General features: G+C 35.6%; 1 protein-coding gene across 1 annotated transcript in view; it reads right to left on the bottom strand.

Annotated features, from left to right (window-relative positions):
- INTS6 (integrator complex subunit 6) overlaps nt 1-19,000 on the bottom strand; it is a 91,037-nt gene extending 72,037 nt beyond the window's left edge. Inside the window, exons 1-3 of the mRNA XM_081266624.1 lie at nt 18,384-19,000; nt 17,935-18,012; nt 16,980-17,129 (exon numbers count right to left, since the gene is read on the bottom strand). Of these exons, the coding sequence (XP_081122750.1) occupies nt 16,980-17,129; nt 17,935-18,012; nt 18,384-18,494 (339 nt within the window). The 5' untranslated portion in view covers nt 18,495-19,000. The remainder of the gene's footprint in view (nt 1-16,979; nt 17,130-17,934; nt 18,013-18,383) is intronic.
- Between the last annotated feature and the right edge of the window lie 399 nt (nt 19,001-19,399).

Genomic DNA, 19,399 nt, shown 5'->3' with positions numbered 1-19,399 from the left:
ATGATATACATAATACTCTTGGCAGAGGCTATGTATGAAAGTACTGTAATAATTTAGCTCTCCATAAAGCAATAAAGCAATTATCTAATTTGACACTTAAAAACTTGGTGAGGTAAAATATTCAGTGATTAAATGACATAACTCAAGATGTCTAGCAGGTAAATTGCAAAGTCAGTACTTAAGGAAGATGTTCCAACTCTAAATCAGTCTTTCTGGAGCATCATAAGTACAACAGGTAACAACCAATAATCTTGGATACACTTCTACATCAACTTAGTTTTGTGCCTTATTTGCCCAATGATGAATGGGGTGACAACCAGATTGTTGTTCTTTTTAATATATTTATCTGAAGCCAAAGTAACTATGGTAGTATTATTCCTTTGCATGGTGATTTCCTGTTGTTCTCTGATTATTTACCCAATTAAAAAAAAAAATCAAAATATGTTCCCCAACACATGCTTGAATAAAACACAATATACAGGAATAATTATTTTTAGAAATATACTCTTAAAATTACATATGATAATTTACAGTTCTATAAACATGTAATATATACATATAAAATAATGTTCTATAATGGCTTTAGATCTTGGAAAATTCAGATAAAGATCAAAGATAGAAAAAACTAAAAAATATGATCAATCCCTTTGGACCAATTTAATTAACCCACCTACCATGTCTAAGATCCTTTCATCTCTAAGATGAAATAGTCAAGAATCATTCTTTAATATAAAAATTAAAGTAGGAATCAAATATGGTAGCATGCACCTATAGTCCCAGTTACTCATGAAGCTAAGGAAAGAGGATCACATAAGCCCAGAAGGTCAAGATTAGCCAGTGCAACATAACAAAACCATGTCTCAAAAAAATACATAAAATTATAGGCTGGAGCTGTAGATCAGTGGTAGCACACTTGCCTGGCATGTGTGAGGCACTGGATTCCAGTCTCACATATAAATAATAAATAAATAAATAAATAAATAAATAAATAAATAAATGTCTATCAACAACTTAAAAAATACATAAAACTAGAGTATAACGGCTAAATGAATAAAATTTATACATAGAAGATTTTTTATTTCTCCAGGAAAAAAATTATTCCTACCACTATTTTATAAACATTTGAAATTAACGAGTTTATTTCAGCATGAATTTCTAAATCACCAGCACAAAGTAACCAGAACATATGGCTCCAAGAAAGTTTCTTATATACAGTTTTGTATTATTTCTCCCCTACTTTGTACCGTATACTTATTCTTGGTGGTTGCATAATACAAACTGGTATCTGTCAATATACTTACCAATCAAATTAAAACACTGTTTTAGTTATCTGCCAGTATTATTAGATTTTTTCATGTTTTACAGTAAAAAATAAAATTTTAACATTTCAAAAGTCTAGATAAGAATTATAATTTAATCATGTAATATGATGTCATTGCCTATACAGTGCCAATTCTGTGCAGTTTAATAATTCCTCAATCCTTATATTTAAGAGGCACTAAAAAGAGGCTTCCCTGGATATGTAAGCATGCACGAGGCCCTGGGGTCAATCCCAGCACACCACCACAAAAAAAAAAAAAAAAAAACATTATTTTACATTTTTATTCTTAATAAAGATGTTTATAAAGTCATTCAATTTGGGGGAAATCCACTACAATTTCCCCTCAATATTCACCTCGGTCATTGTAATAGCCTTTAGCAAAAAAAAAAAAAAAAAAAAAAAAAGCTCTGCTGCAATAAAGGCATCCAGCAGAGGGACTAAAAGTTTACTTTTGCCATTAGCAAAATAAACTCCCAAGTTTTACTGTCAGAACATTGGTTCTTGGCATAAAGAAACCCAGACATATCACTAGAAATCATACTGCCAAGTAAAATGTTCTGACTCTAGAGCCATTAACAAATGGAAATCTTTTTATCATTTACAAAATAGGATTTTAACATTGGCCAAAATATTATAAAGTAAAAACTTAAGATTTCTTATTATAGCTCTCCACAATTATCATGGTGATAAATACTTTAATCAAGGCATAAAATCTCAATACATTTAAATAATGTAACTGAGGTAAGTAGATACTACTCACTAAAGCTTATTTTATTTTTGCAAAAAGCATGCTTTTGAAAATGTTAAATCATATTATTTTGAAAAATGTTTTGAAAATGTAAAAATAAGGCAATTTCCCCCCAAAATATAAGCTTTTTTCATTTTAAACAAAAGACTAGAGATATAGAAGAGGAGGCACAAGATTTTTACTATACCCTCAAACAGGTCATAATTAATCTTCTAAAGCAAACGAAAAGCAGCCCTGAGTATTCAGTACAAATTGTAGTAGCTACATTTTCTGTTAAACCAAAGAATCCAAGTGTTTCTGTGCCACCATGCTCCAACATGTATGTTAGTCCTTTGAAAATCCTGTAAAGCATTGTCAGTGCCGATATACACTAGAATTCTCCCATGATTTAAGGTTTCTATTGAAGAAAAAACATACATCAAGGATTAGCTCTTTGATTCTCCCAGGGTAGCATCTTCAGTTAACCCATACCCATCACTATTATTCTCAGTGTTGCTATATACCAAGAAAGTGATGACAAACAGAATTTAACAAATGAGATGTGAAGCTGTATTATCCTAGGCTATAGCTATCACTAAGTAGGATAAAATTTTAAATGTACAGAAATAACTTGTGCTTTTTTTCAAACTAAAACTTCCTTTTCAGGGGCTGAGGCTGTAGCTCAGTGGTAAAGGGCTTGCCTCACATGTGTGAGGCACTGAGTTTGATTCTCAGCATCACATAAAAATAAATATACTGTGTGTGGTTCATCTACAACTAAAAAATATACATAAAAAAATTTCCTTTTCAAGTAAACAACAGCAACAAGCAAAATGTGTTTAAAAGATGAAAAGAGCTGCCTTAAGAGACATGTAGCATATCAGCAAAGGCTAATAACCATATACTGGACAGTACTGACTATATACAAAAGATCTCTGAATGATACATTAGAAAATTATTATATAATTATTTCACAAGATTGTTGTTTAAAATCTTGTACTGTTTAAACTGCTAGACAAAGTAATCTCTAGATTTCTTTTATTTACATCTTTATAGAATCTACACACAATAAATAGGAAAAAAATGAAGTCTGCATTATCTTTCCTCTATTACCATGGATAAAAGTGGTAACTAAAAACTAAATATGTTACTCTAAAATGAGAAACCATCTCATATTCATTTAGAAACATTTCCTGGCTTTTAGCTATGAGTCTGTCAAAATTCAAATGTTATAAAGCAAATATTAAATTATAGAACCATTAATATTAATGATGATATTCTACTTTTACTTCCAGATTTCACATCCAAAAACATATTAATCATATTACTGATAATAAGTACTACACTATACAAACTAAAGAAAAGAATCTTTTAATACATACTTTGCAAATTAAGTCAATTAGAATACCATTTTTTAGATCAACAATGCTTAAGCCTCAGACACTGGCACACCACACAACCAGAACTTTTTCCCTATCTGCTTATTACCTACACACACACAATTTTTCTCAAAATCAGTTTCATTTTTGTTATCCTTAAACTACATCAATAAGATCTATGAAATCAGTTTTGATGTGCTAATTATATTTGCCTATCCAACAATTACTGTCATTAATAGTGTTAATATTTTAAGGGTGGGAAGGTTCAATTAAATATGAGGATGAATACACAATTGGTTAATTATACATCCAAACAAAATAAATAATTAAAGCCAATAAAGGCCTGACAAGCTTACATTTGAATGAACATCCCAAAGTCAGAATTACCAGCTTTATGTTTGTTTTAGAATTCATAAAGATTATTACTTTTATTGTTCACATCTCAACTGGTGTGGCACAAGTGAGTCTTTTGATGTCAAACTTAAAATATTCATCTTAAGAAATGACAATATCTTTTAACTATATACAAAAGATCTCTGAAGGATACATTAGAAACTGATTAACCACAGTTGCCTCTGAAGAATGAAAATGAGCAACTTTATAACTTTTTAAATGGTTCACCTTTTTTTAACCATATGCATTTATTAGTATTCCAAAATAAAAATTTTTAAAAACCTGCTAGTGTATAGAAGTCTGTTATCGTAGGATACATTAAGGTCTATAATTACAAAAAAAAATGTTAAAAGAAATATATTTTCAGTTTCAAGTAATTCCATTACACAATTGTACACCAATATAATTTTTTTTTCAACCACATAATCCCTTATTTGAAAAATATAACAGTAAAAACAGAATTTTAAAAAGAGCAAGAGCTGGGAAGAATCCTACATGTTTATTTTAATATAATGACTAACATAATCCTGGAATTTGATTTAAATAGGTAAAATAATAATGTAAGAAAAAGTAAGAAATATTCACCACAAAAACTGACTTGGTGAAAAATTAACATTAAGGAAACTCATTAACAGGGCTAAGTATAACTACAAGTGACAATTACAAATTCAACATATCTGAAATATTAATATTTAATAATCTGGCAGAATTTAAATTTTACACTTGAACTGCAGTCTAAAGTTTGAATAAAATAACTCCAACAAATTGGTTTGGGCAATACCTAAAAAGTAGAAGGCAAATAGTGCTTATACTAGCAGAAGGGAATATGGACATTAGAATAATTTTACTTAAGAAATACTGATATTTTGGATAAAGAACCCAATACATCTGTTATACTAGAGGAATTAAATAATATCAACTTGGGAAAAATCTGTCCAATAAAACATGTAATAACAAACATATAAGATGACAAAAAATAATAAAAGCAAAGATGTAGACATTTTCAAAGACAGATGAACAAAGATAAAGATAAATGCTAATAATCTGACCTCAACAAATAATCTAGATCTGCCCATTCTCAAGATTAATCATTTCCTTAGATTGCTGATTATCACAGAAATCTGCAGATGTTACCCTTCCAATTCTGGTTAAATCACAGCTTGAATATAGCATTAAGTAAGTTTAAACATTATAATAAGTTGATCTTGAATGTATGACAAAGAAGTAGAAAAAGACCCATTCTGGTGATTCACCCTGAACATCTACACTACAAATATGCTCTCAAAAGAATAAATTCACACATACACAAAACAGGATCTTCTTAAATTTAAAAAAAAAAAAAAAAAAAAAAGGAATTCTATGAGTCTTCCCATAAATAGCTTAGAGACTACAAGTGATAATGAAGAGGAAATGCCTAATAAAATGTTTTGGACCAGAACAGTTATCAATAAAGCATTATGTTTTCAACAGGAAGAAAGAAAAGTATTCCCAACCAGATGTGGTACCACACACCTACAACCTAAAGATACCTGGGAAGCTGAGGCAGAATTACAAGGTCAGCTTCAGCAACTTAATGAGACCTTGTCTCAAAACAAAATTTTATAAGGACTGGAGATATAGCTCAGCAATAAAGCACTTTGCCTAGCATGTTTGAAGCCCCAGGCCCAGAACATCAGCAACAGGAAGAAAAAAACAAGACATGCATGCATTCATGATATGAACCTGGGGAAGACTTTGACAGTATATTATTTCCCATATGCTATGGTAAAAGTCAATCTTAATTTAATTATATAAGGCAAAATGTAAGACTAGCTTTAGGGCCCTGCTTTGGAAAAAAAAATGAGGATTTTTATTTTTCTAGGAATATTTGGAAGGAAATATTTTAATTTCTCCAAATGCATTACATAAGTATTTCTGGTAAATTCCAACTCAAATATTTACTGAGCTTGTGCTAAATATATCCCCAAGTGTTTAAGAATTTAAATTTTTTCAAAATAGATGAACTAACTTAACTGTACATACAAACCCTCCAATGAATTATTTTATCATAGAAATATATCTTATTAAGAAGCGGATGTCATAATACTGCACAGATTGCTACATGCTTCAGAACATTACTATTAACTCATTAAAATGCAAACTCTACAGACATATGATAACCATTATTTACATTAGAACTTATATTAATATAAATTGGACATTACCCAATCTGAATTATCAATAAAGACTTTGTACTACTACTACTTCAGCTAGACCAAATTTTATGGATGCAAACTCATTTTCTTCTAATTTATTGGTTTGAGAAATTAGATTGCACAACTAAAATTCAAAAATGTTACATCCATCATTACCTGCCAAAGTACATAAATGATCAAGAACCATGACAACTCACACATTATAAGAGGCTACCAATTCCTGATAATCCAGAAGTCATTACCATGGATCCAGCATTTGTAACATCACTCAGTGTTACTGGCAGCCTAACATTTTTAGGATACTGCATACTCAACCATCCTCAATTTCTTTTTTAAAATAATAGTTTGTTTTTAACTTCTTCAAAATAATTCCATTTGGATGTTTCCAGTGTTGAAATTCCAAAATAACCACAATACTTTGTTGGTGTTTCCTAATTTCTAATAAGGTTCTCTAGCATTAAGACAAAGGAAGTTTTCTTTTAACATGCCAACATCAACTTTATCATTTACTATTTATAAATACCATCAACTAATGATACCACAATTATTTTTCTCATATATTCAGAACTATTTTCATGTCCATAACAAAGTTTTATATATCATATAATCCTTTCAAGATTCTTTACTATGAAAAGTTAAAAGTAATTTTCATATATGATTGTCTCTCGATATACCAAATCAAATTTCATATCACATTTGCCCTAGAAAAAGAAATAGCTTCATATAAAAAAAATCCCTCTAGGTTTATTCTATTGTCTTTTACATACAAATGCATATAACAAACAATAAGGGATCAAACATTTTACACTTGATCTTTGCTATGGGCAAGAACACCTTTCCCCTACCCCCATCCTAACTATTAACAACTACATTCTAAAACACACAATTGTAAGGTCCTAGAAGTGAACTCTGCTCTTAATTTTCTCAAAGATTAAAGACTTTTCTTGCTTCGAAAATCAAAAACATGTATTGTTAGGAAATTGTTTTTGAAAAATAAGTTGAGATTTTAGGAAAAAGATTTGTAACAACAAGGGGAAAATATTTCAGAACACTCTAACATAGAGTCTCAACTCAAAACCAAAAGCAAAAAATAATAGCAAGAAATTTTACTGGAAATAATGGACAGTTAATTTTAGCTTCTTGGGATGGACACACATTGGATATAGGAGCTTATGGGAATATATATTTGGTTTTTGTCACATTTCAGATTAGAAAGCTTTTATCCTTCTAAGTGTTTAGTATGATATTGGGGATGCTAATCATCATCAACTGAGTTCCTACCATGTGCCAGGTAGCTACTTTGTTGGAGGTTAACATATATTTCTAATTCTTACAAAAATTTTCAAGAATTGGTATTAATGACAGCACTTCCTGAGTGAGAAATTTGAAACTCAAAGAGGCTGATTTTCAATACTATATAAGCTGGTGCACAGCCAGTTCTAATAGAGAAGTTCCTTCCATATCATCACACTGCTTGCTCTAGGGAAAAAAAACATATTAAAACAAAAACTCCTTGTATTTACAATTTCAATTTTTAAAATTCAAAGAAAATTTCACAAAAATAATTATAGGCTGTTATAATAATAAATTAGGTTATATACCACTTAATCACCACAATATTGCAAGATAGGTCCTTTAAGTTCATTTTCTTAACAGGAAAACAGACTAAGAGGTCCTATGACTTTCAAGATCTCATGGGTGGAGTGGGAATTCATAAATCAAGCAGATTTTTCTGAATCTTAAAGGAACAATTCTTAGAGATTTCAAAACAAAAGAAAAACATAATAGTCAACTAATTACAAAACTGCCAGGGGAAAGTTATCACTGCAGACCTGATATTGGCTGGCATACTTTGGAAAAGTGGACTAATTAACTAACAGTAATAGTACCTATTAACAGTAATAATACCCCTCTATTAACTATTAAATGTAAAATTAAAAATGCCATTAATTGATACATGTATTAGAATTTAGGCCTTAACAAATGACATAAAATCTTGTCAGCCAAATCTTGTCATATTCTTACTTCTCTTCCAAAAGAGCAAGGAAGAGGAATCCAAACTAAGCTAATGTAACCAACAGTATTTTGACATTGTTACAAAAAAGGCTAAATGCAACACAATGACAAAATGAAATGCTCCCAGGAATTGAAAGAATTCATACTGCACTCTATTGACACAACCCCACAAAGTGATTCAGAAATCTGTGTTTATGCCTTTAAGAAAAATTTATTAAACATATAAATTACTAGTAAATTCTGTATAACCATTCCAAATCAATTATGAACCTTTTAAATATTTCATAAATGTGAGAAAAATTATTCATTTTAACCTTTATAGGTCTTATGTTCTTCACCTATGAGAAACGTGAAGTAAACATCTAACATCACTTTCATTCTAACGCCTTTTACAACAAATTATATAATTATATAAATTATATAATCTCTTTGAAGATATCCATGACAAACAGGCTAAAAAATTATTTTAGCTATTTCTGACCACAAAAATCATAAAAACCAGGCATATGGCACAACCTTGTAATCCCAGCCAACTCAGTAGGCTGAAGAAGAGCTATCTCAAATTCAAGACAGACTGGGGACACTTGACACCCTATCTCAAAATTAAAAAATAAAAAAGACTGGGGATGTAGCCCAATGGTAAAGTGCCCTTGGGTTCAATCCCTAGTAGCTAATAATAATAATATCCACACACAGAAAGTCCATGTTGTGTCAGTAGATAGAAAAGTTCAATGGTAGCCACCCAGGGTGTGGTGGTACACGCCCATGATCCCTATGACTCAGGAGGCTAACATGGGAGAGAGAATGTTGAGTTTGAGGCTAGCCTTAGCAACTTAGTGGGATGCTTAGCAACTGAGTGAGACCTTGTCTCAAGATAAAAAGTAAAAAGGACTGGGGCTATACCTCAGTAGTAAAGTGTTCCAGGTTCAATCCCCATCAACCCCACTCTGCAAAAAAAAGTTCAATGCTTCAAAAGCATATATTGATATTTGCTAAGCTTCACACTTAGGATTTGGGGTTTTCAGTTATCTCTCTATAAAAAGTTTCGGGGGAAGGAAGAAAGAATAAAACAAACACAAACCAAAGCAAAACCAAAAAAACAAATAAAAAAATTGTTGATATTTTGTTTATAGTCTGTAAAGTATATGTAAATTATACAGGTTAATAAAAGTAACAAGTTATTTATATAAGGAAATTACTTTTTTTAAAAGTGGAAAATAAACAGGCCAGTATTTGTGATCATTCATCAACTAAGAAAAAATAAAAAACTTAATTTATACTAGGCACAGTGGCACACGCCTGTAATCCCAGCAGCTTGGAAGGCTGAGGCAGGAGGATCGAGGATCCTGAGTTCAAAGACAGCCTCAGTGAAAGCAAGGCTCTAAGCAACTTGGTGAGACCCTATCTCTAAATAAAATACAAAGTAGGATTGGGGATGTGGCTTGGTGGCCTAGTGTCCCTGAGTTCAATCTCTGGTACCCAAGGAAAAAAGAAAAAACTAGTTAATTTTAATTAGAATATGAATTTTAGTGAAGGTTATCATGGTCAAAAACAATTTTAAAGAAACAGTTCAAAAAAAATTATATAATCTCTTTGAAGATAGCCATGACATAAAGAGGACTAAAAATTCTTTTAGGCCATGGTGCCACACTCCTATAATCCTAGTGGCTCAGGAGACTGAGGCAGGAAGTTCGAGAGTTCAAAGCCAGCCTCAGCAAAAGCAAGGTGCTAAGCAATTCAGTGAGATCCTATCTCTATATAGAAAAACGCCCCTGAGTTCAATCCCTGGTACCAACCCACCCACCCCACTACCACCTCCACCCCACCAAAAAATTATTTTAGCTAATTCTAACCTCAAATGACCTTATATAAATTAATTATACTCAACTAAGTGGAATTCTTCCATTCAAATTAAATTTACTTCTGGTCTTTTAATTTTCAGTTGTATATAGCTTAAGGCATAAAATACTGACATTCTCTTACATGAAGGGAAAATAATCTTTAAAGAGAAGTAGAACCTATTATTTTTGCCTTTCGTACCTAAGACTTGTTTTGGACAATCTCTATTAAGAATGCAATGAGGCCCTTAGGATACTGTTTTTCATTTTCTTCTAAAAGAGCCCAACCAAACAATGTTTTAATTTCTTAGACTCCAAGTATCAACATTATGAAGAAATGTTGTACCAAGGGTTTTGAAAGAAAATAAAATGTGGGTCTTGAAATATTTTTTAAATTATCACCATTAAAATTAACGGTCAACAGGAAATAAATCTTATCTATTTCATGCTGCTTTGAGCTCAGCCAAATCTTATTAAAATAGTCCCTTGATTTACCCAGATGTGCTCCTTAAAAGTTCCTTGCAAATCAAACCTCTGTAAATCTCATCTTAAACACACTAGGGGGAGCTCCCTATTTGAAAGAATCTTTTGAAAGAATGTGCTTTTGAAACACTTCTGACTTACCTGCTCAAATATTAACATCCAGTTTTCCTTTAATAAATTTCTTTAAAATACCCCCGGTATTTTACCTGAAGTTTTCATTTAACCTATTTTCTTTAAAAACTTCATCTCATGTTTACCAACTGCCACTGAGACAAGTTTGATCAAATTATTTTCATTCACACCTGCCTCCCCTAAGATGAAATACAAAGCCCAAGGAAAAATATATATTTAATATGCAACTAATAGATTTCAAAGCATATAACAGCAGTTTTAAGTCTCACTAGATTTTTATAATTATAATTTCAAACTTAAAAATGAAGAGAGGTAAACTAATTTACAATGCATTTTGTCTACTGAGCACTTCATTTTTTAAGTGCATTTAAATATATACCCTACTTAAACCTCTCATTAATTCTATAAGAAAAGAGCATAATGGTTTCATTATTGCCAATTTAGGAATAAGAAGTGGAGGCTGACTTCCCAATGTTACATAGTAATTCAAAGTTAAGGTCAAAATTAGAATACCAATTCTCATATTCCTAGTCATTTCTACATAACAAAGATGGGGAGAAAATATTAGGTTTGCTGTAAAGTTCCCTCTCTGTGTGTATAGATATGGGTGGGGGTGAATAAGGGTATCTACACACACACACTTTTTTTTTTTTTTTAAAGGTACTGGGAATTGAACCCATGGATTCATGTATGTTAAACAAGCACTATCATCAAGGTACATCCCCAGTTCCTCCACCAAGTTATTAAAAATACTTTAAAGAGTCTTAAAAGTGCAAGGACAAAACCAACCAATGGGGAAAGAGGATTCATTTCAAAAAACATTGCTGGGGAAATTAAGAGATCCACATGCAAAAGAAAAGGTGAATCCTTTCCTTGCATTATAAAATCAGCTTGAAACAGATTAAAGACTTAAACATACAGTCTAACAGTTAAAACATAGGAGAAGGGCTGGAGTTGTGGCTCAGTGGTAGAGCAGTTGCCTAGCATGGTAGGCCCTGGGTTTCGATTCTCAGCACCACATATAAATAAATGAATAAAATAAAAGGTCCATCAACATCTAAAAAAATATTTTAAAAAAATAGGAGAAAAGTTTCAATGATACTGCATTTTGCAATGATTTTGTGGTTACACCACCAAAAGCACAGGAAACAAAAGTGAAAGTAGACAAACTGGAATACATAAAAATGTAAAACTTTTGTGCAGTAAGGGACACAATCAACAGAGTGAAAATGCAATCCACACAATGTGAGAATATATGTTTAAATTATCTGACAAGGGGTTAACAGCCAAAGAACTCTTACAAATCAAAAAAAGAAAATAAAATAAACCCCTTTGGAATAGGGGAAAAAAATGATACTTCTCCAAAGACAGTAGACAAATGGGAGTTTGAAAAGATATTCAAGATAATTTACAGAAATTCAAATAAAAACCATAACACCTCACACTCGATAGCATGGCTAATATAAAAAAAAAAAAGAGTGAATGAATACAAATGTTTTCAAGGATGTAGAGGAAGTAACCCTTGTATACTGTTGATGGGAATGTAAAATGGATCAATTACCATGGAAAAGAATATGGTATGGTACTTCCTCAAAAAAGTAAAAATGAAATTACCATATGATCCAATAATTCCACTTCACAGTATGCCTCCAAAAGAACTGAAAGCAGGATCTTGAAAAGATATTTGCACAACCATGTTCATTATACCATTATTCATAATAGCCAAGAGGTGGAAGCAATCCAAATGATCAACAAATGAATGCACAGAAAAGTGCAGTATATACATAAAATGGAATGTAATTTAGCCTTAAAAAGAAAATCCTGACACATGCTACAACATGGATGAATCTTAAGGACATTACGCTAAATGAAATAAGACAGCCACGATATCCATGGAAGAGAGGTATGTGGGTTCCAGATCTAACCCACATACCTCTCCCCCCACTTCCAAGATAACAAAATCCAAGGATGCTCAAGTCCCTTACATAAAATGGCATATTTGCATATAACCTACATTCTACCATATACTTTAAGTCATGTGTAGACTACTCAGAATACCTAACAATGTAAATGCTATGTAACTAGTTCATGTGATATTTGTTTTGGGTACAATGACAAAGAAAATTCAGTTTTCTACCGAAGCAATTTTCATTAAATTATAGAGGCAAATTTTTGATCTGCAGTTGATTGAATTCACAGATATGGAACTCTTGGACAGGGAGGGCCAACTGTACTGCATGATTCCACTTATTCTGAGGTATCTAAAGTAGTCAACCTCATAAAAAACATGAAGCAGAATAATAATCCACAAGGGCTGAGGAGAAGAAATGGGGAGTTATTGTTTATGGGTATAGTTTTAATTTTGCAAGATGAAAAAGTTTTGGATATCAGTTGCACAACAGTGTGAATACTATTAACACTACGGAAGTACACATTTATAAATGTTTCTTTTCAACACTATTAAATTTTTTCCCTCCATTAAAGATCTTTAAAGATTTACACAATAGGCCAGGCATGGTGGCACACAACTGTAATCCGAGCTATTTCAGAGGCTACGGAGGAGGATCTCAAGTTTATGACCAACCTGGGCAATTTAGTGAGAACCTGTCACAAAATAAACATCTTTAGGGGCTGGGGATGTGGCTCAAGCGGTAGCACGCTCGCCTGGCATGCGTGCGGCCTGGGTTCAATCCTCAGCACCACATACAAACAAAGATGTTGTATCCGCCAAGAACTAAAAAATAAATATTAAAAATTCTCTCTCTCTCCACCTCTCTCACTCTCTCTTTAAAAATAAATAAGTAAATAAATAAATAAATAAACAAACAAACAAACATCTTTAAAAGGGGGTGAGAAAGTGAAGCCCAGTGGTAGAGCACTTGCCTAGCAAACATAAGGCTCTGGATCCCATCTCCTGCACTGCCTCAAAAAAGAAAAAAAAAAAACATTCACTAATGGTTTCTATTTCATATTCAGCAGCCATATGTTCAGGTTCACTAATCTACTTTCATTTTAAAATACTCTATTCTACTTTCATTTTTAAATTTTCTATAGCTTAATAAATATCAAAATGTTGATAACCTAAGGGAAACCCTAATCCCAAATAGGAATCACTACTTTACCAATCAATATTAAAAGGAAAGTCTGGACTTTATACTACCTAAGTACCATAGCAACTACATGGATAAACGGGAAAAAGCATTATACCTCTACCTATATTATCTTCTGATTCACAAAAAGACCTTTATGCTCAAGAATAAAATGGGTTTAAATTATTCTCCCTAAGTAAGAGTCATTCATTTTGACCTTATCCAAAAGTCACCAGCACTTAAAATCCTAAAATCCCACCAAAATTAAGTATACACTGGGCATGGTGGCACATGTGATAATCCCAGCAATGCTGGAGGCTAGGACAGGAGGATCAAAAGATCAAAATCAGCCTCAACAACTTAGCAAGACCTTGTCTCAAAATAAAAAAAAAAAAAAAAAAAAGATCTGGGAAAAAAATATATTAAATATATTGTCTCCTTTTAAGATACCACTCAAGGATTATCTTCACCAAGGGCATACAGTAGGTCAGGTACCATTCCAAACAATCTAATCAGTACTAGTTTATTAGGGAGTAGAGGTGTAGAGTCAAGCCAATGGCAAAAATGATGATTTGTAAGCCAGTGTAAGATTCAGTAATCCTAAATGGAACGCAACTTTAAAAAGAAAAAAAAAAAGACAATGGTGAAAACATTGATAGAAAAACAGAACAATCTGGAACAGTATGAAAATAAACCCATTTACATATAAAATTTTAATAAGACCTCTAAAATTTTATACATTTCCTAATTTTAGATATTTGGGCTGATTCAGATTTTTAGTGGTTCTCAGAAGTTCAGCATTATTCAAAAATTTTGAACATATGTAGAAAAACATCCAATGTATCTACAATTATAAGAAATTTTAAAATGTGCTCCTATAATGGGAAGGTGTAACTAGAAGCTACATTATTCCATGACTATATAAATATCAGCAAATGGTACTGATCATCAAAATCAAATATTTATAAGGACTTCTATAGGCAGAAAATTTTTAAATTTTTAGCAGGATATCCTTAGTGCTTGAGGAAAACATTCACCGATAATCACTCTTCTTCAAACACTTTAAACTTACTGATATCCTACAAATTCTAGGCATCCAAGCTAATACTTAAAAAATTAAGTGTACTAAGTAAACTAATAAATGCAACATAAATTATGCTTTGATTATAGAAAATCACATATTTGCCTGTACATGGGGGGAACCATCTGTGTAAACACACAAATATATACACATTAACCCCAATCTAGTTAAGAAAATAATTCAGAAACTTAAATTTTTTAGATACTCTAAAACAGACATGCTCTGCTTTCCAACTAACTCACCTTTTCTCATTTTCCTCAAATAATGAGATTATATAGAATTTGGTGCTCTGAACTTCACAGATCTTATTTTAGAGCATTAAGTATTAATATAAAAATACCAAGGTTACAGAATAAAGATATTCCACAGAAAACAGATAAAGAGGAAAACTCATGAAGGATATTTAGTATTAAATATTTAAGACATCCAAAATCCCTGATAGTTTATATTCTTTGTATGAATAGAAATTATTAAATATTTAAATCAGAAAAAGATTTATGATGAAAAAAAATCTTCTGGAAGGATATTTTCTTCTAACTGAACACTTAAATGATCACTTCATTTGTATTCATAAATTGTGGCTCTTAAATTATCTTAAACCTAGTTGCATTTTTATGTGCCAAGTCAAGACATAAGCATTAATACTGCTCCAAGTATCCTTGCTTATTCATCAAGATAACTGGGAAGCATTATCTCTGCCTATTGTTGAGTTAATAAACCCTGACATGTTAAAACATTTTTATCTTCATGCTCTTCTCTTGGTCAAAGTGATAACAGCACAGCAGGACCACCTTCACCCTTCAAACTTTTTTGTTAGATTTATCTATAAGAACTAAAATGTTCTCTGGTGGAAGATGACAACTGGGAAAAGGAAAATATTGGCTTAAGTTACAAATATCCTCAGCCCCTCTATGACAAGCAGTTTTTCTATGGAAACACTCTTAGAAATATTTTTAATATGTGGTTGAAGGTCAATGTGTCCAAATGTCTTATAAAATGTGATGCAGAACACTGACACAACCTGACAATCAACTAAATAATGGGGAGTTTCAAAGATGACTTTGTACTCAAAAAAGTTTGAATCAGAACCTTAAGAAAAGATCATGTAACACATAACAGTGGAGTATGAGATTTTACAGAAACTCTTTACAACACCTTGCAAAGAGTTACAAAATAAAGCAAAACGAGGCGGGGGAGGAGGAGGAGGGAGTAATTGTGAATTGCAAAATATATTTTAAATGCTATGGGACCAAATTAAACCATTTCTAAAGATGCCTAGGAGCTCAAGAGTTATTCCAAAGTAAAGCATAAAAACTTCTACAAGGGAACCTTTCCTATTTCTATCTAAGGCAAATAAAAATTGTATTCACAGGACAAATTTCCCTGAAATATGTGAATCTCATGAAACTTGAGGATTATGGAACTTGGGAAAGAATGCAATGTATATCTAAACATTATAGTTAATAAATACTGCTTTGTACTATTATGTAAGAACTAAATTCCTTGGGTATAATATTCCTTTATTATATGTACCATTATACATTCATCAGCATCCTGTATTTCATAATAACATTACAAAAAGTTATAATGGACCACCTCATATTATTCCTTAGTGAATGATTTAAATCTCTTGCCTCATCCTTGAATAGATGGGAGAGGGACTTGAGCGGTTTAAGGAAGGAAGAAAGGGGTTTATATTTTCCAGACATCTTATTTTCCAAAGATTTATAATTTAAAAACAAACTATGGACCTGCCATTTAACTCAATATTCATCCCCTTATAGTTGCTAATGATGTATGCTCATTAAAAATCTTAATGTACTCAGCCAGTTACTGCACTGCAAAGAAAGTCTTACCTTTCAGGCTAGTTACACAATATGGTTAAACTAAATCCTGATTCAAAAAAGAATAATTTTCTCTAACATTTAGAAATGAAGACCACTCATCAATTAATGTCTATAAGCCACTTCAATACTTGTATACCATGTCTGCAGGTAGACTATGGAGAGTGAGTGTGTTGAAGGAAGGTATTTTCCCTTTCATGTCTTTCATCAACTTCCAGGAGACTGAAACCAAATCTATGTCAACTTTATAGCAAAGAATTCAGATTCTAATTCTGAATACAAATGCATATGTTGGGGGGATGAGGGATACAAAACCATACACTGTGTAGGGCGAGTTTCACATTTGAACCATGTACACACTGTATTTCAGTCTGAAATGTTTTATACTGGAGTTTTGTGTTCTAGTTTGGTACTAAAGTGTTTTTCCACAAAAAAAAAAAAAAAATCATCAACTATTTTTCCACCTTAACATTCAACCTACCTGCCCATAGTTGTCTATGCCAGTTACTAATCTATTTAAATTTAATAAATCAAAAGCTGTCCTTAGGGATTGGCCAAGAGTCGTAAGTCCTTCAGCCTGAAGGTTTTTCAGTTCATTCATAAACGTTGCATGGTTTTCTTTCCATCCAGCCTGAAAAGAAAAATTAAGATTTTTTTTTTTTATCTTTTAAACCCATATATACACGAACAACCTTTATAATCTGACATTTACCAAGTAGATGTTTGGTTAACGTCGCTTTTTGGTTGATATGGCTTCAGTTAACCTGTTAATACTGTATCTCTCCTGAAAAATCTCTCTTCCAAAGGTGGCCAAGAAAAAATCTGCATGCTCTATAGTTCTTGGTGGTTAATGGCCTCAATACTTTATAACTTCACCAAGAAATTTACTACCTAACCTAATACCCAAAATCCGGGAGTGGGAAGGTATTAGTAGAAAGCAGATGACTTCTGAAGTTGGCCCAAGGCTGTCCCATCGGTCGGCAGCCTTAGGAAGACTCTAGAAATGACCAATCCTCGCAGCCCCTCAGAGGACTCCCTTGATAGCCCGGCCCATTCCCCTTTAATGCAAACCGGGGCTCGGCGCGGCCGGGCCCGGCTGTCACTCGGGCTAACTTGAATAAATATCCCCCACAGTTCATTGCTGCCGCTCACGCCGCGGAGGGGAAATGTCGGCCATGTTGATCGCTGCGCCGCCGCCGCCGCCGGGCCGAGCCCGGCCAGGGAGGGGATGGCGGTGGCCTGGCGATTCTGTACCGCGCCAGGACGCTCTCGAGCGGGGGAGGGGGTGGGAGCCCGCAGGGGAAGAGACCTCGGCGCCGGGAGCGCAGCGGGTGGGGGAGGGGAGCATAATGAAGGGTGAATGGGGGGGCGGGGAGGGCGAGCGAGGAAGGAACAGGGAAGGGAAGGAAGAGAAGGGGGAGGGCGAGGGCTGTTACCTTGATAGCATAGGGCGGCTCTTCGAAAGTGACCAGCATATACCTGTCTCCTCTGCTGGCAGGGTCCCGGGCACGGAGCTGCGGGACGGGAGGAGGAACGGGGCGGGCAAGAGGGAAGCACAGGCGAGGTTAATAGGCAGAGAAGGGGCGCCCTGTAGCCCCACCACCCCCCACAGTACGGCACACGCAGCGGCCGCCCCTCCACGCCGCCCCACACACAGATCTCTTCCTACACACCGCCCGGGGCCGGAGCCCGGGCCCCGGCCGAGCCCAGCTCGCAGCGCCCGCCCGCCCGCCCGCGCGGTGGGGGAGGGGGTCCCCGAGCCCGGCAGCGCCTGCAGTCAGGTCCCCGACACCCCCGCCCTGCTGCCCCCAGCCGCCCTCCCCCCCACCCTGCCGCCCGCGGGCCATCGGGCCAGGGTCGCTGCCCGGGCTCGGTCAGTCGGTACCTTCATGAAGGTCTCTACCGCGCCTTTGGCCGTGTCCAGGTAGGTGGTGCCCAGATGGCTGCGCTGGTTCATAGAGGCAGACGTGTCTATCAGGAACAGTAAGATGGGCATAGTGCTGGCCGGGGACACCGGGGCCCGAGGTGGTGGAGAAAGAGATGGTAGAGGTGGAGGCACCGGTGGTGGCGGCAGCGACCGCCGCTACGCGGGGCGGGGGAGCGCGGCCCCCGGGAGGAAAACACCGTCTGGGTCTTTCCTCCGGCTGCGGGGAGTTTCTCCCCCGATAGTTGAGGAAACTCCCCAGACCCAGTCCTCCCCGTCGTACCCCTGCCTCCGCCTCCTCCTGCCTGCCTGCCCGCTGGGGCGGGAGCCCGGCCGTCTGTCTGTCGGTCCGTCCCCCCCGCCTGGGGGTCCCGTCCCCGCTCCCGGTCCCTGTGTGTGTCCCCGCGGGAGACGGGCCTGGCTCCCCACCCCACCCCCGGTGCAGGGAGTGGGGACCAGGGAGCTGGCGAAGAGGGGAGTGGGCTGAGGGGAGATTGGCCCTGGGGCTGTTGGGAGAAGTTTCAGGGACTCCCTCCGCACCCCGGCGGTGTCACCACTTTCTCAGCCCCTCTCGCTACTGAAGCGCTTTTCTCTCTCACACTCCGGTTTTAACTTGGGCAGGGGCTGTAGAGGCTCCGCCCCCTGACACGTCCCCGAGCCACGTGACACATCGCCCCGTTGTTCTATTGGCTAGTCCCTGGCCTCTTATTAGCATATTCAAACAGCTCAGGGGCGGAGGAAGCTTGTAGGCCGACTCCGGGGACAGTTATTGAGCACGCGCGGAGGCGGGGCGTCGGGTGCGCGCGAGAGCGAGCGCGAGGGGCGAGCAGGCGGGTCGGCAGACGCGGAGGCGGGCTCCGGGAAGGGGCGGGGATGGGCCGCGGAAGGACCGCGGTTGGGGGCGGGGGCCGCGTCGGCGCGCGCAGGGAGGCCGAGGCTGTGAGCCTGCGCGGCAGGGCTGCTGGCCTTCTTGGCTG

This window comes from Spermophilus citellus, assembly GCF_964194105.1.
Source record: "Spermophilus citellus genome assembly, chromosome: 1".
Classification (NCBI taxonomy): domain Eukaryota; kingdom Metazoa; phylum Chordata; class Mammalia; order Rodentia; family Sciuridae; genus Spermophilus; species Spermophilus citellus.
This window is presented reverse-complemented; position numbering and strand designations above follow the sequence as displayed.